This window comes from Embiotoca jacksoni, unplaced genomic scaffold, assembly GCF_022577435.1.
Source record: "Embiotoca jacksoni isolate LCO1_2020_lvr unplaced genomic scaffold, fEmbJac1.0.p SCAF_17, whole genome shotgun sequence".
NCBI classification, from domain to species: domain Eukaryota; kingdom Metazoa; phylum Chordata; class Actinopteri; family Embiotocidae; genus Embiotoca; species Embiotoca jacksoni.
In genome coordinates, this window is record NW_027185307.1 from 12,399,622 (window position 1) to 12,421,056 (window position 21,435).

At 41.0% G+C, this 21,435-nt stretch overlaps 1 protein-coding gene across 4 annotated transcripts in view; it reads left to right on the forward strand.

The window, feature by feature from the left end:
* The window catches only part of ncoa2 (nuclear receptor coactivator 2), a 60,672-nt gene that overhangs the window by 10,730 nt on the left and 28,507 nt on the right, over positions 1-21,435 (forward strand). For all 4 annotated transcript variants that reach the window (XM_069151661.1, XM_069151665.1, XM_069151664.1 and 1 more), the window contains exons 2-5: positions 4,768-4,853; positions 14,995-15,102; positions 17,476-17,648; positions 21,066-21,169. In XM_069151661.1, coding sequence (XP_069007762.1) covers positions 15,014-15,102; positions 17,476-17,648; positions 21,066-21,169 — 366 coding nt within the window. In that variant the 5' untranslated portion in view covers positions 4,768-4,853; positions 14,995-15,013. The remainder of the gene's footprint in view (positions 1-4,767; positions 4,854-14,994; positions 15,103-17,475; positions 17,649-21,065; positions 21,170-21,435) is intronic.

Consider the following 21,435-nt stretch of genomic DNA (forward strand, 5'->3'; position numbering starts at 1 on the left):
CTTCACTTGGCTCTTTGCTCTGTCTTGTCCAATTACATGTTCCACTGTCAGAGCAGCAGCACTCTTAATCAGGTAATGCTAGGGTTTAAAGTCATCCCCCTAAATGTGCTCCACAGATTATTACCGCGCTCACACTTTAGTCCGGTGGAGCAGGAACCAGTTTGGAACCATGTTTTCTATCTTATTTTCACGGAACTAATTTCAATCCAAACTGGCCGGTGCTTTTTGTTTAGTTGTGTTTTGCAGATTGGTCCGTCTCTGTGTGTGTGTGTGTGTGCGCGCGTTTACTGTGAGCCTGTCACATTGTCTCAGTCTTTGGCTGATAAAGTGACATAGTTATGTCAGCTGACCTCCCCCTCCCCTCCTCTCTGTGCTAACATGGCACCTCCTTATCCTGAGTCTGCTTCCACTGTGTAGCCTCAGGTCCAGTGGGAACTAATTCCTTACAAACTGTGACAGGCAATAAAAGACGGTGGACACACGCGCGCGCGCGCACATACTCAAGCACAGTAGATATGCAGCTGACCAACAGACCGGTCATAAGATCAGCTCCAAATAATCTTAAGAACATGACACAAGTAGTCGTGCTCACAAGTTTATGCTTCGTGCTCACTCATTCTCGCGTCGCCGCTTTTCCGTCGTCGTTTCAGCAACGCACATATTTGTTCCCTCTTGTCATTCATTATGACTCACCTTTTACAACACATCTTATCAGTCTCATCATGGTACTTACACATTTGTGTTTACTGATACTGAGGTCACAGCTGAGGGCGCTTGCTGTCGCTATTTGAGCAACAGATGTAAGGGCACCTGGATCAGGGGTCGCATCTGCACCGGCCTTCTGAATAAATAATAGTGTTTCATGTGAGGATCTATCTATATTCTGATCTCGCCAGGACTACAGGATATTAAATCCGAAATAGTTCAAATACGAGCCGCCTTCTTCCTGAAACATCTTGCATTCACGGTGACAGACGCGGAAACTAAATGATGATGGATACTCTGCATATCATGTTTATCTAAATAATAACACGAGTAAAAGCACTGACTTTAGTGTTTGTTTGTCATGCCTGTAACTAAGACTAAAACTGAGTCTTAATATTTGATGTGTCCTTGCATTAATCCATCTGCAAAAACATTATACACAGAAACCTTGGAATGTAAACTGGACAGTTAACATCTCCACAGAGACATCCAGTACAACCGCATTCCTCCACTGACGTCAAAAGCTATTGAATGCTTTGTTGTGAGGCATCTCAACTCGAAACTGAATCAAGGTTTAGGTGTTTCCAGTGAATCTCATGGCCTGTTCGTGTGTTTAAGCCTGCAGCTATATACCTTTTAACCTTCTCTGATCTCTGTTTGACTGACTAATCTGATTTCCTACACCCCCACCCCCTCACCCCACCCCCCTCCCTCCACCACACCGGATAGAACCAAATCTATTGATTATGGGTAAAGAAGAGGATCTTGACCAAGCCTTGGCATAACTGGAGCTCAAAGGCTGGATATTTTCATTAGGGTGAACATCAGCCTTGACTCTTATTAAATTGACCACCATTAGTGGGCCATTCAAAAGGCACCTCGCAGGACCTCTATTGGTGTTTAGCCCCTCTGTGACCTGGCCATTACGGTCAATTTCTAGCACATGGACCATCAACCCTTTTGTCCTACGTGAACCTGATTAGCCGGCTCATTAGCATTGTTAGCCCAGCATGGGTGACGAAGCCTTTTACTCAGAAGGATCCCTCTCCAGCTCTCCAAGAATGAAGGGATTACAACTATGCCTAAAGTTTGGCTTTAGTCAACATTTCTGCTCGCCTCCTGTGGTCACTTCCTGTGTCTTAATAAATGCTAATTGTCTTGATCAGTGTACCACATGCAAAGCTGTATGAACTTGGAAGTGACATCTGTTTTAACACTGACTCATTTTATGGTGTTATTTTTAGTTTCATTTCTCTTCACAAATAGTTTAGTTTCGCTTTCATTCATCTGGGACTGTTATTAGTCGCAATAAAGTGAGGTCGTGCTCTGCATAATAAAACTGTCAATAACAAGGTATGGTTTCATTGGCTGATGTCTGTTTAAGGGAAGATTGAACTTTTAACCTGATGATCTTTGACCTCGCAAAATACCAACATATGGTTGGACTGTGAGCAAATGAGATATTCAATGATCCAGGGGCAGGGTTTAGTGATAGAATTAGCTTTCATCATCATGGCTTCATCCATGTGACTTTTTCCATCTTTTTAAAAAAAAAAAACCCATTTTTTTAATTTGAGCTTTTATAATGTTTTTATTCACGGGTGTCGCTTTACTGATTGGATCCTGTCAGTATTTCCGGGCAACATGAAACTCAATTAATGTTGCTGCTAAAGCTCAGTGACAGGTTTGGCAGGGACGCGTGTTTTTGTTGATGTTACAAGTGTCATTCAAGCGGTCGGTGCCAAGTAGAGTAGCTCTTTAAGGACTGAAGGCTCCTCAGGTCTGAAGGAACACGGCCTTTTCCACTGGAGGTCTTCTGCTCCAGCGTGACTCGCCTCTGGTCTTGGCTCACACCACTCACACTCGCGGCTTCCTATTGTTTATGTCACAGGAAGCGCTGGACACGTGAGAGATGTTTGTTTTTTTACATGCATTTAGCTCGCACATTAAAAGTATTTGCATCTACCAGGCTGGATGCCTGCAGACAGGTAAACTGATGTAATGGGATCTACAGATGCTGATGTGTTGCTTGTAAACAATATGTTTCTGTGATGCATGGCAACTTTTGTTTTGTTTGTTTCATTTCGTCTTGTATTGCTGATTGATTTTCTGGCCGGTAAATACTATTTAAAAAAAATTTTTAATTTTTTTTTTTGGATCTTCTGGGTTACTGACTTAAATTTACAAACGAAGAAAAGACTGGTCTTCCTGGAACACCGTCAGTTTCATGTTTTCTGATCCAGTGGGCCATTTAAAGATGATTATTGTTCAACTCACCTCAATGGAGTGTTTTCACACTTTGCTTTATTCTGTCACTCAGTCCACAGATCAAGGAGCTGGACTGAGACTGAGCATGTGACAGCATTAAAGCTCTGAGGAAATTCCTCGAGAGGATGAAAACTAAGAGCCGTGCAGGAGAGGGGAAAGAGGAAAGTGGAGTTGTGGGGAAAAAGACAATTATGAAGATTCATTCAAGATTAGATTGACTGTATAGCGTTCAAGACATATCAGCTATTTTATACCTGCTATTTGCAGAGTATTTGTTAAGATTTCTTTTTTTCAACTGTCTGTTTGGTCACCTTCGCTGACTTGGCACAGATTTCTGCTATTTGATTGTGTGATTTGCAGATGTGCAGAATGCTTTATATCACCTTTACACAGCTTCTAGCTATGCAGTTGTGCAGGGTTCAAAAGGGGAATCGGTTTTACTCCTTGTGTGTTATGTCAGCACATGACATCACGTGAGTGCATTCCTCAGCGGGCTCCTTTGGCATGTATTTGGGAGAAAATCACCTCCGTGAAGCTGCAGAAGCTTTTCATTGAGAAGGTTGTTTTTTTTTTTCTTCTTCTTTTCTTTTCTTTTCTTTTCTTTTCTCATCAGCGTTGCCAAATAGCCCGGCAGAGTCCTTTTTGGACTCTTAACAGTTGCATTTTGTAATTATCCAAATGGGAATATGATGTAAAATTGAAACTTTTTTTTTTCCCAGTCTAATTAATTATATGCCATGATTAAAAAGGCACACTGTGTTCCACAATGTAATAAGCTTCAAGATCCCCAAGGATACGAGAAGACTCTGTAGACACTTAACTTGCAGTTCCATGCTAACTTAATGCAAACAATTAGTACCATGAGATAAAATGACTTGACAGACTATTAGCAGTTAACTAAGTAGCTGTGCCTCTAAAATCGGGTTTGCAATTTGGTGCTTGTTGTACTTCAGGAAAACATTCAACAAACGTGAAGCTTGTTGTCCTCAAATGTGAGAATTGGATGCTTTGTTCTGTCTTGCACTAAAGTCAAGTGGATACTTTGGGATTTTGGACTGTTGATCAGACGAAACAACTTCAGCATCTTACAGTAATTTATTTGTTTTGTGATAAACAAAACAATAAAAGAAGCATTCGCAGCACCTGGTTCAATGCTTTGAACCTATACAGGATACCCCAGCAAACATGATGATCCGTGCAGGGTCTCTGTGTGAGGATTGGAATTGCTTCAGAGTGTTATTGTTTTCAAAGTGTGGCTCTTTTATGACTGTGCAGTGAAAAAAGAATCGTACAAAATTTACAAATCAAAAACACCAGAATTGTTTTTGATATAGTTGAAGCTGGAAAAACAACAAGTACTTGATGAAGAGAAAATGAATCAGCAACTGTTTGGATAATTGACAGAGCAAGTGAGTCATTTTCAGGCAAAATAAAAAAAAAAAAAAAAAAAAAAAAAAAGACATCTGGTCTCAGCTTTGAAGATTTTTCGACGTTCTTCTGTGTAGATGATTTTTTTTGGGGGGGGGGGATTTTGGACTTAACACAAAATTTGAAGATGGCTTCTTGGATTTCAAGAAATTATAATGGGCTGTTTTTTTTCTTTTATAAAAATAGCAATTAAGCAAAGAGTTGCAGCCTTTAATATGTTTTTACATCTTCCATTGTCAACATGTAACTATTGCAGCCATAGTCTTAAAGCATGTCTTTACAAAACCCTGTTCTACCTTTATGATGCCCGTTGTGATGTTTCACACTATGTACTGTAAATCCTAATTTTGCTGTTATTTCGTTCAGCAGGGGGAAGTGGATGATGCGTAAAGGTTTCCGAGCATTATCGTCTTGCAGCAATGGCCTGAGGGACTCTCTGGACTGAAACCAAGGTGAGAAGCACAGCAACAGCCAAGTCTCCTTTTACGCAACTCTACTGTGCAATACAGCAAATTGACACTCCTGTCCAAACACACTTCGACCAAACTGTACAGACAATACAAAAATCTAAGCTAAAAGAAAATGTCTATTTTTTTCATTTTAAATTCTTCAAAAGATTTGATTTTGCTTTCAGCGTGTGTCTGTGAAAACAATCTTACTTGTTTCTTCCTGCAGCATTTGTTTTACTGGCTTACGTCTCCATCTCCGCTATTAACTTTGATAAGTACTCCCTGTTAATGCTTTGTAGTATAAGCTGTTTCCTAGATGAGCTCTGTAGTTGTACTTGTGTACAGAACAGATACTCATGTGAGAGACACCACTCTGGCTTTGACCTTTTTCTTTGCGCCTGGTAGTGTCCAGATCCATCTGTTTAGCAAAAGTGAGGGCTGCTTCCAGCAGTCCTGTTGGTCTGCAGCATTCATCCATCTTGTGTGAAACCACCATTCCTTCTTTGAGGTTCTAGTTATTTTGCAGGTTACAGTTCAGATGGTGCTGGCAAGAAAAATCATCTTTTAGGATTACTGTATTGCCAGAAGTTCTTACAACACTTCTGAGTGCACTTATCTTCATAATAATAGTTTGCATAAGCGAGCACGAGTTGGTGGCTAACAGTGACACAGGATTTGCTTTTTATGAATATACTGAGCTTTTGTCTTTTTTTTTTTTTTGTCTCGCATATTAGGATATGCGTGTCTATGTCACGGTCAGGTGAAAAGTACAGTAGGCTTTCTTGCGCTTTGAAGTCATATAATGTACAGTATGTATTCAGACACTCAGTCTCATATTCTTTCTACATAATAGAGCTGATGCGGTTCACGTGTAGAACTTTCTTTACATATTAAATGACAGGTGAGTGTCATGAACAAAACTGTTTAAATGCCTGTTCATGACAATCGCAGTACTTCCGAAGCACAGTGCACATACAAAATTGAATATATCTTATTTGTTAAAAGCTGCTATGCTCTGTCCGTATCATTAATTGAAACTGTTGGCATATTGTGTCGCTCCACACTGGCACAGTGAATGTGAATTAGGACTAGTTTCCGATGTTTATACAGAGCACAACACGGTGTTTGCATGATGGGTTGGATTAAACAAAAAACAATCACCTGAAAGGCCCGGTCAGCAAATTTAGATACTTTTGTAAAATCAACCAAATTGCTTTGATACTATCTAGTATAGAAAACTGCCTTGTCATTTTGATACCTGAGGAGTAAATCTCAGCACCATTGAGCCAATGCAGAAAAAAAAAAACAGAGTTACACTTTTGCCCTGTACACTGCATGAAAACGTAAGAATAGTGTCATAACATTTGTTTAATGTAAAGTCCTGTTAAAATGGATTTAAAAAAATATATATATTTTTATTATTATTGAAAAAGCATGGTTTAGGAACCAGTATCAAATATTTCTGAATATTATCCAGCCCAAGTCACAAGTAGATAAATGGCAATACTGATCAATGAAGAGACTGACCCTGTGAGATCAGGTCAGGACGTCCCTACGTTTCAACATATTGCAAGAAACTGATTTCAATGGTGATATCTGCATCTCCCCTCTGGCCATGCTCTCAGCCTCAGATGAATTGTTGACTAGATTGTTGTTAAGAGTTGCCTTTTCATACCAGTTCATCAATTTCACCCTCCCCACAGTAATTGACACTCTAGTTCACCTATCCCACCAATCTTCTCCCCTCAATGTTGCTCTGACAGCCTGAGCTTACCGTCCTGTGGCTATTACACAAGGTCCTCTTCTTCCCATCCTGCGACATCCTGAAGTGACTGCCAGTGTTAAAGATTGATGAGCGTGATCAGCTTTCAGTAAATAGGGGGACCTGACTCTTGGTTGCACTCCAGCACTTAAGAGTCATTACCTTGCAGTGATTCTAGAGTGGGCTAAGTCTTCAGTTAGACTTGCTAGCAGGTAAATTTAATACCTCTTTGTTGACAAAATCTGCAGCGGCCTGTTTGTGTGGGTTTGTGTCAGATTTGAATAAGTTATATTTGTTTTGTTTGCTGAGTGACCCAGAAAATTGCCATTGTTTAGATGTTATTCAGGTGTCTTGACAACTGGACAGCACACAGATTGGGAAAAAAGATAGTGAGCTTGTGGAGATAATTAAGAGTTAACTTTATACACTTATACAATGTGATAATATGATTTAGCAGTGATTCATGGGGAAATAAAGTTGAAGATTTGAGCCACTGATTAAGACACCCCCCCCCCCAAAAAAAAAAAAAAAAAAAAAAAAAGGTGGACTGAACACTAAAGGTGGGTGATTATGGCCTCAAAATAATATCATGATTTTTCCGGGCATTTCTCGATAAGTCTCCTCGACGAAATGACAAAATACAAAAACAATATTTTGTTATTCATTTCAAGAACATACATTTGCAGCAATTTAAGTGTCATAGTTTAAAATATTGACACAAATATCACAGTCTACCTTCAAATGATGGTAAATTGTCTGCACTTTATAGCGTTTTTCACCTTTAGCACTCTCAAAGTTTCCAATTGTCCTCCCATACACACAAATATTCACACACCAGTGGTGACAGCTGCCGTGCGAGGTGCTCGCCTGCCATCGGGTGCAACTTGGGGTTGAGTGTCTTGCCCAAGGACTCTACGATTAGGAGGCAACCAGCTCTACCAACTGAGCCACAGCAGCCCCTTCAGTAAAGCGTAACCTTTTGTGTGGTTTGCCGTACACCTTATCGTTTGTATCCAAACCACTTGCACAATACGGAAATCACTCCCCTTTTTTTTGAAGTAACTCCCCCGCTGCTTCCATCCGTGTCCGTTGTTGCTGTGCGAAGTTACGCACATAACCTACCTCGTGTGTCCTTACAGTCAACGAGTTGTGATATTGCTATTTTCACAATAGGAATTTTTCTTTATCGTATTAAAAAATTACACCGATATTATGATGAACGATAACGTATGGGACACCCCTACTGAACACAAGTCACTACGCTCAGTGAACCTTCTCTTTGAACGAGACCCAAGACTTTTTCCTGTTTCCTTTGTTCTCCAATCTCCCTTTACTGCACTCTGAACTCTCTTTTCTCATAAACTCACTGTTCACTACGGATTAATATACATGTTCAGTGTGAAATGCCAATAACTCGAGAGTTGTTAAATTCACCTAAGATTGAAGGTTTCAATGTCACATTGCTCTTAAACTCTTTGAATCCATCATCACATTCCGCCCTCCATCTCCCTCTGCCTCTCACTTGACCCAAACCTAATATCGCAACATCTGGTTCAAGGTAACAGCAGCTGTCAGCAAGGCCAGAGTTCACAGCAGACCCCACCCCCATTGCATACGGCTGAAATTGATATTGTTTTTAAATACATGTTCGTCTTTAATACCATCTTACATGATCCCAACATGTTTTTGTGCGTTTTGGCGCCCTCATCACTTCTTCTCACCCTTGCAAATATTAAAACGTAAAATGAGAAGACACGATTCCTCTGGGCCCCTCCCATGTCGTGATTTCCTCTTATAAATGGCCTGTGTTGCAGTCCTCCAGAAGCAGTCTTTATTGGCGCACTCTTGTTCTCCGTTTCTCTCTCTGGGCCTGTTGTGCCAAGAAGCCATGTGAGGACAGATTACACACCAGCGAGACATTGTTCAGTGCCACACTGAGGTTTTGCACTTTCTGGAACAGCTCTCATTATTATAGTGCAGGAGACTTCAAACACTTCCCCAATAGCTTTTGATGCAATTTAATGCATAGTCATGCCCAGCACTCTGAGCTCCAGAAACACTGGGTGTGTCTCTATAATCAAAGCCCTGCTAACCCACATGATTACAGGAATGGCACACTGGCACATGCCCTCTCCCCTTGGCAATCAGACACTGATTTTTTTTTTTCATTTTTTTTTTTCCCCTGCATCTATTTCTTTCCCCTCCATTATACTATGACTGGAATGGATGATTCAGTGTTTTTGAAGGCCCCCCTTTGGGGATGTGCATGCAGCCTGACTTGCTTTGTATGGTTATTGCAGCTGAATTTTGTTAAAGAAAAGCTCTCTAGTGGTAGTAGCAAAAGTAATAAGCTGGGGTCACACCTGTACCATATTACAGTTATAAGGATATATTTCCTGTTGAGGATACGGTTGCATTGTCAATATGGCTGAGATCATTATAATAATATTGATATTTTCAACTTCAATTACACGTCATGTGTATATATATATATGACATATATATATATATATATATATATATATATATATATATGTCACCGATATATGCTGATTCATACAGTATATATTGAAAATTGATTTCCAAGTCATGAATTTCCACTCTTTGTGTGTGTAAAACAGTAATAAAATTATTTAAATTACTCTCCAGAATAACTCATTTGTACTCATATTATTGTATGCATGGATGTGTTTTTTTTTTATGGCAGATACTATTCACTAATACAGTTACATTAGATTCAGTTCAGCTAATATTCATCATTGGCAAAATTGATCATCTTTCTTAATATTTTAACACATGCTAGTGACCCGAGAAGACTTGCTCCATGCTCCACAATGTTAATATATTTACTTTTCAGTGCTTGATTACTTACTTTAGGAATACTTGTATAACTCATTGGTATCCGGGATTATACATCTTGTTTTAGACCTTTAAAAAATAAAGAAAAACAGTGTTCCTCCATTTAATAATTCTGAAAAGACCTCTGTATTTACATATTCAACGCGCGTCGTAAAACTGTAACAGGAGATGTGACTCAGCTCTTTTACAGACCAAATCAGACCATGAAGTCCTATGACAGTGGTTGCATGATATTCTAAAATCCGGGACAATAACAGCGTCCTGCTAATCTGACATGTTTGCAGCAAGTTAACATCATGTCAAGTGTGGACAGAGTGGCACCACTGTTTGTCCCAACTTAACAGTTGCAGAGCAAACTTGACTGGCACTGTGTTTTGTCTGTTAAGGGAGGAGTTTTACATCCTCATACATAGAGATACATGTTTATTTTGTGCTTTTGCGATGTGCATTGCAGTCTGCTAGAGCACATCATGTACAGGTTGTACCAGCCCTGTTTGATAGGACAAAACGTGGTAGCCTCGAGCACCACGGGCGGCAGCAGCAGCCGCCCCTTGTTGTCTCTGCATTCCTCCCTCGCCAGACTGGTTGGCTCCACCTCGATCCTGGAGACTCTGCTCCTGTGACACCTAAGATATAAGCAATGACACACACCTATGATCGCCTCCCTCCAGTGCACTCAGTACTTTCAAAGTCAATTGATTTCTCTAGCTGTTACTTGCGTTTGGTCGAATGACCTGTTTGGTACTTTGCCGTAGTGTTCTATGCGGTTGAAAGCAAATATTATTTAATATTTTGCGTGTCTCTTCGCTTGTTGTGAAGTCTTTAAAATATCATTCGGTCTGATAAACAGGTGAGATATTGGAAAAGCATCAATGTGTTGCTGAGGTTGTGTTATGGCTGTTACAGTGGTTTAATAACCTAACCCTTCATTTAGCCTTGTCAACCAGGACACAGATATGATGATGAAAACCTGTAATGAAGTGAGAATTATTCATACTGGCAGAGCTGACCTGTCAACACATATATACAAGTGTATTTGCTGTGTTTTGTGTTGGTGTGACAGAGGTGAGAAGAGTGGGAAGTCCGAGTAGAGGTGTTTACTACACTTATGTAAGTGGAGACCTGCCCTCATCACAGCTTCAAAGTAGCAAAACAGCTGCATGGAGGGGCATCTGCTCCAATAAACCTCATGACCCCAGCATCAGCCAGATTTTCAGTTTGCACTCTCCCAGTTGTCAGCCTGCTACTGGTTTGCCAACACCAGGCGGCCAAACAAACTGTACGGAGGAGTAGTTTTAACAAGTGACTTACATGCAAATAATTGCAATTAAAGATTCACTTTATTCCACTCTTATACGCCAAACCAAATCATACTCGAATAACACGCGTACAATTTATGGAGAGGACCAGCCATATATTGGGAAAAAAAATCAATTTCTCTTTCCCTTTTTGGCTTTGTAAATAAAAACTGCACTGGGTAGACGAGGCATAAATAACAACTTGGACAACCAAAGAAATTCTTATTTCAATGACAGCTATCAGTAACCAAACTTTTAGATGATTTGGAAACGATCACAGTATCACGATTATGCAAAATGGTTGCGTCCGTTCAAATAATTGGGATTTGGCGATTATGTAATAACTGTGATAGGCTTATACACGTAGAAGTTCATAATTCAAGTGCAAAAGGGGTCCATCTTTTAACAAATGGACTCGACGCTAATGTTTGTCAGTGTCGTTTGTTGTCGTGCTTTTGAAGGTTTGTCTGATCTTCAAACTTTGAAGATCAAACAAACAGTCTTTGCATGTTGCATTGTTGGTGCTGTATTCGTTTTCTCGGGGGACATTTAATCTAAGAACAAAAAAAAGCGTCATGTAACTTTTTTCCCTTTAGGTTGTCCCGCTTTAACTTTTCCTAGTCTTATGGAAATATGGCATGGCCAGCTGAGTTGCTACCTTTCAATGCTGTAACTTTTGGGTTGGTATAGTTATTCAAAAGTGTCTTGGTTTTCTTAAATCTTGCCCGTGTGAATTTTGCCAATCCCCATATAGCTTTCCACTGACTTCTCGCTGTCCCTGACTAACATAAGGTATCCTGTAATGACTGATGGACCATATGTGTCAACTTACCGTCCTAATGAACTAAACGAGCTGACAGCTTGATGAACTTAAACTAAATTTGATAGATGCCTTCCAGAATATGCCAATCACTCCCATCCATAATGAGGTTACTTGCCCAGCCCCCGCTTACCATACAATGCTCTTAGTGAGTGATATCTGTACTCAGAGCAGGTGTACCGATGGATGGCCATCTGTTATGCAGTCATTATTCTGTATTAAGCCTCATTAGCCATGTTACTGTAGTTTTTAATGTGGTCTGCATTAATGAAATCAGTTTAAATCGTTTTCAGTTTGTTTTCCCTTATGTTACTGTCTAGAAAGCATTTTTAGAACTGATCTTTATTTTCTTAACTTGAGAAAAAAAATGTTTTTTTCGGACCAACTTCCTTATTGTTGTGGTGGAAATTCTTCGGCGAAGCCTAAATGTTCTGGTCCCTTCACACCACTTGCAGTTTTCATAATCAAACAAAACTTCGGACTCTGATGCAATGTAGGTTCATTGAAAATCAACAAACCAAGTGATGTCACGAGAGCAACTGAAGCGGAGCCTTATTAACTCGGGTCCCATCTTCTAGTAGGGCTCTATTAGGAAGCCACATGCCATCACCTGTCACTCAGGAGTCCTATTCACTGTAATTAAAATGCAGGCTACCCCCATCAGCTGCTGATGCCTTTGTGCTGACACAGTGTCTTATCAGGTGAGTGGACCCCCTGACATGTCACAGATAATCACTGACTGACTCGTGACTGACACTTGGCACTGTGAATCTCAAATACAGTGCTGCTAGCATTAAAATTATTGTTTGAGTAAAAAGATATATGCGAGTAAAAAAAAAAAAAAAAAAAAAAAAAAAATCTCCCACAGTATTTTATAAATATAAACAAATTTTGCATTTGATACCTGCAGCATGCTCATCAGTTTGGACATGGGCATCTTCACCACCACCTTTTCTTTTAATTACACTTTTTACTCGTCAGGAACTGAGAATTATTGCAAGTCATCGTTATTTGCCAATGGTTTACGATAGACATCATCATATGCCGGTTTGGTAGACATTGCCCAACCCTATTGTTTAGATCAATTCTGGTTAGTGGATGATATCATTATCATTACAGCTAAACTGTTACACTTATGGTGACAAGAAAATTCTTACAAGTCATGTCATCAGAGCTGCAGTATTTTTCTAACATATTTTCCTTCAAGCTGTGGGGATAGAGAGGAGAATTCATCATGTCAGACCCTAAAATCTTTAGAGAACATGTTATCATTCACTCACTGTGGCCTCCGGTATCAAAGAACATTTAAGCTTTGAGGAGCTCTCCCCTAGTGGCCGACATTGATAATTAACTCGGTGAGACAGCTCTGTACAGTAAGTGCCAGCACCAGTGCCCAGCTGTTTATAGCTGCCCGGGGATCGAGGGCTCTAGGATTAGAAATCCCTTGGTAGTCTGCCCATGTGAAAATCAGACCCCCCAGCAACAAAAATGGCCCACCAGCTTGCTTGCCAGGCTGTCTGGCTGTCTGCGCTGGTGTCATTGAGACGTGCCCGGTACTTTCAGTCTCTCTTATTTGTCTCAACGTACAATGACCCATCATCACTGCCATGTCAAGGAGACGCAGGCAACCAATCATATCTGGCCCAGTGGGACAGACACAGCCAATCAGGTGTAGAATCCCCATAGTAACTTGCGCTTAGAAGCCCAGACACAACCAATAGGAACAGAGTGCCACTTAGCTATTAGAGTTTAATGGCCTGTTTCTGTTGTCATTAATAAAAGCACATAACCTCTGCTATAGAGACTGTTATATTTTCAGTGGACAATCATAAAGACACCCGATGGCATTCAAAAGATCATAACACAAGGACACATTCACACTGACGTTTGTGTATCATTATCTGTCCATTCATTACACAGGCCAACAATCGTACTCAAGCCGCATGTCAACAAAATGCGTTTTACCCTTCAGAGTCTCCTCTGCGTCTCTGGCCAATCACCACTGCTTTGACTTCGTCCATTTGAGCGCAGACCCTACCATTAGCTTTAAGTAGGTCACCCCAGGCCAGGAGGGAGCCAGGCTCAAGTTTGCATGGTCACTATCTCTCTTTTTAGTTTAGCCTAAGTCTGCCAAGCTACACTACTCCACTCCGCTCTACATTGTGTTGTTCTCTGCTCTGTTCTTCCTTATGTAATGGCTGAGCAGTGAGCGGTGTGTGTCATAGCCGTTTCCATGGTTAGAGTGGCTGTGAGTGTATCACCACACAGCATGCCCCAACCTTGGGCACTGTGCTGGGGGAGGACTTTCCTTTTCTCTCTCTACGTCTCTTTGTCTGTTAGCCTGATTGTCTTTCTCCATAACCCTCCGAGAGCAGAAGGATGTAGATATTCCATCTAGCACAAACCAACAGCTTCCTTTCATGCATGTATTTTTAAATGCCACCATTTGTTTTGGAAGATGACAAGTGTTCACATCTTGTATTCAGCAGATATCGTCCTATATCGAAATCCAAGTCCATTAGCCACCATCAGATTTTCAGATGATGGTGGTAATTAATAAGACATTACTTTGATCAATAATTGATAGTCTTTCATTTAATGGCATAAAGTTCAGCTTGTGGTGACTTTCAGGGAACGAGTGGGAGCAGAATTGGAGACATGCAGGATGAGAGACACAAAGTCTCCAAAGGCTCTTGACTTGTTGTTTTAAATTAAGGACGCGATGCATGTTGAAACCATAACCTTGTGGCATTTCATCTCAAAGGGGGAAAAAAAACAAAATCGCATTGTGTGTGGGGTGTTAGTAACTGAAACAGCCCTCAGCCAGCTTGGCAATAATCAAATAGTCACAACATGATTTCTTACTTACTAAAATCCTACTCTGTGTCACTTAATCTCAAAAAGAGCAGACAAAATCTGATTCCTACATGTCGTTTTTGAGGGACTCTTACAAACCCATACAGGTGAAGCACTCTCAGAAGCACTCTGTAAACACGGACACATGTTGTCATTGTCAACCCACTCTGCTCTTAATGTGAGCTGGCTTTGCTTGGTTTTGTGTAACGAATGGGTTTTTTCTTGGTACATGGTTGAGCGCGCAGTCTGGTGCTGTGGGCAAAGCGCCGTGCTCTCATTTCAGTCTCTCTGGGGAGAGCTGCACCATCAGAGAGAAATGATTGAATCTCTTTCTCCGCTCCATTTTCACTCATTTCTCCTGGAGTGGATCAGCCTGTGCCTCCAGCACAGGATTGTGTGTGGTGTATGCAGATGCCCATGTTGGCATCCACACAGGCCCGCATGGGTGTATTTCCACATTTGTTGAAGTTCGTAGTCGATCCATCAGATATTTTAAGCATCGCTTCACATGTAAAACTGTTTCTGCCTGTGTATGTTTTTCCTTCACAGACGCTGATATGCATTGAGGATGAGTGGAGTTGGTGAAAACTCATCTGACCCTGCCAGGGCAGAGTCACGAAAACGCAAAGAATGTTCTGCCGAACTTCTCGGACCCAGGTAAGCACCCATCTTAAAGATTATAGTATGCACAAGTCTGACAGATTTTATTAGGTTTGACATTTGAAAGTAATGAGGAAAAAAAAGTGGGGCAAAGTAATTATCGTGTGACAAAGGTCAGCTCCAGATTCAACCTGTCCTCACACAGTTATTAGCAACTTTGCCACCAGCTTTACCAAATTGTCAACCTTCCACTAACACTTTTTGTCGCACTATGAAATCAAGCCTCAACCACTATGGATGACTGAAATACATTATGTACAGTAGTTACCAACAACACTATGCTTTTGTGACAGCTAACCCCAGTGCAGTGTGAGAGAATGTTTTAAAAACCTAGATAATTTGTCTGTAGAGAAGTACTGAAGTACAGTGGTGTGAAAAAGTGTTTGCCCCCTTCCTGATTTCCAATTTTTTTGCATGTCTGTCACTTAAATGTTTCAGATTATCAAACAAATTTAAATATTAGTCAAAGATAACGCAAGTAAACACAAAATGCAGTTTTTAAATGAAGGTTTTTATTATTAAGGGAGAAAAAAAAAATCCAAACCCACATGGCCCTGTGTGAAAAAGTGTTTGCCCCCTCCTGTTAAAACACAACTTAACTGTGGTTTATCACACCTGAGTTCAATTTCTCTAGCCACACCCAGGCCTGATTACTGCCACACCTGTTCTCAATCAAGAAATCACTTAAATAGGACCTGCCTGACAAAGTGAAGTCGACCAAAAGATCCTCAAAAGATAGACATCATGCCGAGATCCAAAGAAATTCAGGAACAAATGAGAAAGAAAGTAATTGAGATCTATCAGTCTGGAAAAGGTTATAAAGCCATTTCTAAAGCTTTGGGACTCCAGCGAACCACAGTGAGAGCCATTATCCACAAATGGAGAAAACATGGAACAGTGGTGAACCTTCCCAGGAGTGGCCGGCTGACCAAAATTACCCCAAGAGCGCAGTGACGACTCATCCGAGAGGTCACAAAAGACCCCACGACAACATCCAAAGAACTGCAGGCCTCACTTGCCTCAGTTAAGGTCAGTGTTCATGACTCCACCATAAGAAAGAGACTGGGCAAAAATGGACCGCATGGCAGAGTTCCAAGACCAAAACCACCGCTGAGCAAAAAGAACATTAAGCTCGTCTCATTTTTGCCAGAAAACATCTTGATGATCCCCAAGACTTTTGGGAAAATACTCTGTGGACTGACAAGACAAAAGTTGAACTTTTTGGAAAGTGTGTGTCCCGTTACATCTGGTGTAAAAGTAACACCACATTTCAGAAAAAGAACATCATACCAACAGTAAAATATGGTGGTGATAGTGTGACGGTCTGGGGCTGTTTTGCTGCTTCAGGACCTGGAAGACTTGCTGTGATAAATGGAACCATGAATTCTACTATCTACCAAAAAAATCCTGAAGGAGAATGTCCGGCCATCTGTTCGTGACCTCAAGCTGAAGCCAACTTGGGTTCTGCAGCAGGACAATGATCCAAAACACACCAGCAAGTCCACCTCTGAATGGCTGAAAAAAAACAAAATGAAGATTATGGAGTGGCCTAGTCAAAGTCCTGACCTGAATCCTATTGAGATGCTGTGGCATGACCTTAAAAAGGCGGTTCGTGCTGGAAAACCCTCCAATGTGGCTGAATTACAACAACTCTGCAACGATGAGTGGGGCAAAATTCCTCCACAGCGCTGTAAAAGACTCATTGCAAGTTATCGCAAACGCTTGATTGCAGTAGTTGCTGCTAAGGGTGGCCCAACCAGTTATTAGGTTTAGGGGGCAAACACTTTTTCACACAGGGCCGTTTGGATTATTTTTCTCCCTTAATAATAAAAACCTTCATTTAAAAACTGCACTTTGTGTTTACTTGTGTTATCTTTGACTAATATTTAAATTTGTTTGATGATCTGAAACATTTAAGTGTGACAAACATGCAAAAAAATAAGAAATCAGGGAGGGGGCAAACACTTTTTCACACCACTGTATGTAGGTTTCCTCCGTGGATGCACTGCGCCATGTTAGCTCAGTGAAAAGGCCTAGAGATGAATTGTTACACATAATTGACACCAGCCTTGCTCCTCCCGTGATTCACCTCAATGCCAAGGTTTGCAGCTACGAAAATGAGAGGGCTCTTCAGTCATATCCAGAGATGTATGTGGACACTTAACCTTGATGTTCATTTCTAGTTGGATTATCTTTGATGACCTCCACCAGCGCTTGTTGCCCTTTTAGTCTCTTATTTTGGTAGAATTTAAATTGCCACGCGCACGTTGGCCACACGGATGAACCTTCTGCTGTGTTCTTTATAATCCGTGCTCCTACAACTGTCTTCATTGCATTTTCTCATCCGTGTGTTGTTTGTGTCTCCTGTAGTCCCAAGCGGAGCAATGAGAAGCGCAACCGCGAGCACGAGAACAAATACATCGAAGAGCTCGCCGAGCTGATCTTTGCCAACTTCAACGACATCGACAACTTCAACGTCAAACCTGACAAATGTGCAATCCTGAAGGAAACTGTGAAACAAATCAGACAAATAAAGGAGCAAGGTACAAGTGGCAGCCTGTAATGTTTTTGGACATGTTATCTTTGTTTGTTGAAGAAGCTGTGAAAGTAATAGTTCCCAAAGTACAACAATGAAAAGAATACTGAGGTGTCTCCACTGGCTGTTCTCTCTGAAGCTCTTTAGTTTTTCACTTCAGCTTTCTCATGACATCCAACCTCGTGAAAACCTGCAAATGCTCTGAATAATTACAATATCATAAATATGCTTGGTTTCTTATTGGGGCTTTAAGGTTTCAGTGTAGCCGTGAGTGCCGCAGGTGGAACTGTGTTGGCAGAAACCTCAGATTTGATAGAATAAATATTCTGTTTTGGGAACACTCATTAATGTTGTCGTTAAAGAGCAGCACAATTGATTTAATGTTCCTTTCATCACTTCATCATATCATGTGCATGTTTTAGAGCAGTGTTTAGTTGGCCACCAATATTTCCCACGTCCATTCAGAGCCAGAACAATGGGCAAATGGACCAGTACTTGCCAACTTGTCCTTTTTAAAAGTGTTTTAGCAATTGTTTGAGGTCTGTCTTTTTCACGTTTTTCATTTCGATTTACCAGAATCAATGGAAACCTGTTTTTTTCCCCTCTTGCAGGTCCAAACATTGCTAAAAAAAATAATGTTCCGGGCCTTTCTTAAAATTGAAAGGCTAATACTGATTTTAAGCTTGAAATCTGCACACAAGAAAAGCGGCTGAGTAACTGCTAGACAAAGAATGGCCCACTCGAGGTGTGCATGAATCAGACAAGCTGATGATGTCATCTTGTTTTATGTGACTCACAGAGCCAAGTGTTATGTAATCGTGAGCAATGTGATGCAAAAATCTCACTCAAACGCTGGCTACTGTCTGTCCGTCCCTCCCTCGGTCTGCTGCCTCATTTCATATTCCCTCCCTACCTCCAACCCTTCCTCTCTGCATTGTTGTTTTTGTACTCGAGGCTGGAGTGACATCCACTGTCTGCATCTGAAGGCAAAAAGAAACCACAGAGGGCAGGGCTAGATCAGTCTTTTCTGCTTTGTCCTCCGTACGTCAGCGGCCACGTAGAGAAACCTTTTTATAGTTAAACTAGAGTGCTACTGCGCTTCATCTTGCACAGTTCAGAGGAGCAGCGTTTTCAGAAGCCATTTGTTTCTCTTGTTGCGCTTGTTGTTGATCCAGGGATGCCGAGAGCTCATTGAGATGCCTTTATGTTCGATGTAGATGTTCATGACCGTTTCACCTCCACCATTTGTTCTTTTCATTGCATCTGTGTGTCATCTGTTTAGTGGGGTGTACCAAGGATGTGTAGGATTGTTTAGATTTTTTTTGTCAAGCCCTATAGTGCATCTTTATATGGTTTGAAAGGTATTCTCTATTTATGGGGACATTACTGAATGTATAAAAAATGACACTTACCTGACTTAATGAATTGCACTGATTGGTGTGACAACCTTCCTGTCGAGGAATTCGGTGCGACAATGATGGCCTTTTGAAAAAGCTGCCTCCTACCGAAACCTGTTGATTCATCCCCGTTTGTTCCCCCCATGCTGTGTAGTACATTTTCCTAATTGAAATCAGGGTGGAAACACTTAGCATAAGCTCGGCTTTTTTCTCTTTCTCCCTTAACAGACAATATGTGAAGTAATATCTTCATAGAGCCTATAAAATAATGACATAGCCAAGAGCTTTACAGCTTCTCTTACACTCGGTGTTGGCAAGAGCGATCGGTTGAGACCTAGTTTTATCGGGTAGTGACGGTGATATACAGTAGCTGCTAAACTGCACAAATACATTGTTCAGTACATTATTTTTATGCCTTATACATATATGAAAAATATATAAAGGCATGTCATATAAACTGATAAATATGAGATGGAAGGAAATAGTATATGGTAAATGTCTTGCCAGCTGCATATTACGTAGCAGTTAATACCTTTTAATTGATCAGTTCCTCCCTCTTATGTGTGGCACCGTTCCACATTTCTGCAGATGGACAGCAAGCCAGCGAGGGCCGCACTGACATTGAGTGATGGGTCTGTACTCAGGGCAGCTGTGCTGGTCTACTGGGCCCCGCTGGGCCTGGAGAGGTCCTGCTGATGCTCACATCATTAACGTTGAAAGAGATGAATATGAGTCTGTGTGGTTTTGCACGAGCCCACAGAGCGCAGGGAAACCTGCATTTGCGTCCGCTTTCGTACATCTATTCCCCAAAAAAGAAAGGACATGATTTTGTTTGCTTTTTTTTTTTTTTTAACCACAATATTTTTTCACCATATGGTCAGCCCTCGTCTTGGCGTGGTGCGACTGTTAAATGTCTCTTCCCCCCCCCCCCCCCCCCCCCCCAACAGCCCACTCATATTCCGCCTCTCATCATCATCTCTAAAAGTAGGGCAGCCTACACTCTGAACATAAGGCTTCTCTGCATGGTTATTAACCCACTCACATGGACAAATGCACAGCACCATAGTGCAGGTACTGGAGCTTACAGGATACTCTAAATTATCAAATAAGCACGTCACTGAATTATTGCGTTACATTTTTTGTTTGGCCATTTATTACGCAACAGATTTTAAGGTGCTATATTTAATTTTCCTCATCAACATTTTTATGCATCATCATATAGCTGTCAAATGGATTTGGATTGGCACACGTCCAGATTGGTAAATTATAGGTCATATATGCGCAACATGTCATACACCTATTATTCATACTTGGAGTGATAAATGCTAAGGTGATAGTTTAGAAGCCTGAACCCCAATCCCGTATCGCTGCTACAGCTGCAGCAGGAACACGGCAGACCTACTGCTTAAAGATTTAACCTTGGTGTTTTGTCAAGTGATTTATTGTCTCTGTAAACATATTTTGAATTGTTCAAATTAGTCTTTTAAATGTGTTTACTTATCTAATGGTGCATTGTTCATATTAATACTAACTTGTCTTAGTTCCAAGGTCTTCCCTTGCTGCTTGACTACATAGCAGCAACTTGCTTTCCTGTTGGAACAAGAGTTGTTTACGCACTTTCAGTGTTTCAATAATAGCCTTTTTTCCACATGACAATGCAATGCATCCAGTGGCTGCCACAAGCGTGACAGCAGTGTGTTCTGACACTCTCATTTACAAGAACCTTTCACTCTGTTTGCTGCTCTGTGCTTGGGTTCGAGCCACATGTTTTCACAAAGGGACTGAATGTGTTTGTTTTGTAACCCGATAAGTACTTGTCAAAAGACTTGTCAACAAGTTACCTCTTTAAAATGTGTGGGTCAATTTAAGGGGGGGGAAATTCAGCATTTCGTTTTGGTGTCATGTGATGCTGTTTTGTTCAACATATTAACAGTGAAAATGTATTTGTCAGAACCACAATGTTAAGTAGTTTTGATCTTTGTTCTCTTCTCTTCCTAAATGTTTTTATTTAACTTTCCCGTTGACAGAAAAAGCTGCGGCAGCAAATGAGGAGGAGGTACAGAAGGCTGATGTCTCATCAACAGGCCAAAGTGTGATTGACAAAGATGCCTTGGGACCAATGATGCTGGAGGTGGGTAGAGGGCCTCTGCTTACTCACTCATGGTGTCATATCTGCGAAGGAAATGTTATGAAATACCACACTTGAACTGAAGTGCCTCACACTGAACACTCATACTAACACTCACATAGGATATACTCTCTCCTCTTTAAGTCATGATTGGTGTGTAATGAAGAGTGCCATCCACTGAGAACAATTACAAATGGGCCAGTAGTGGTTGTGTGCGAACGTAGCTTTCGTGGAGGAGAAGCTGCCAGCATCTTGTATCTGCCCCTGAT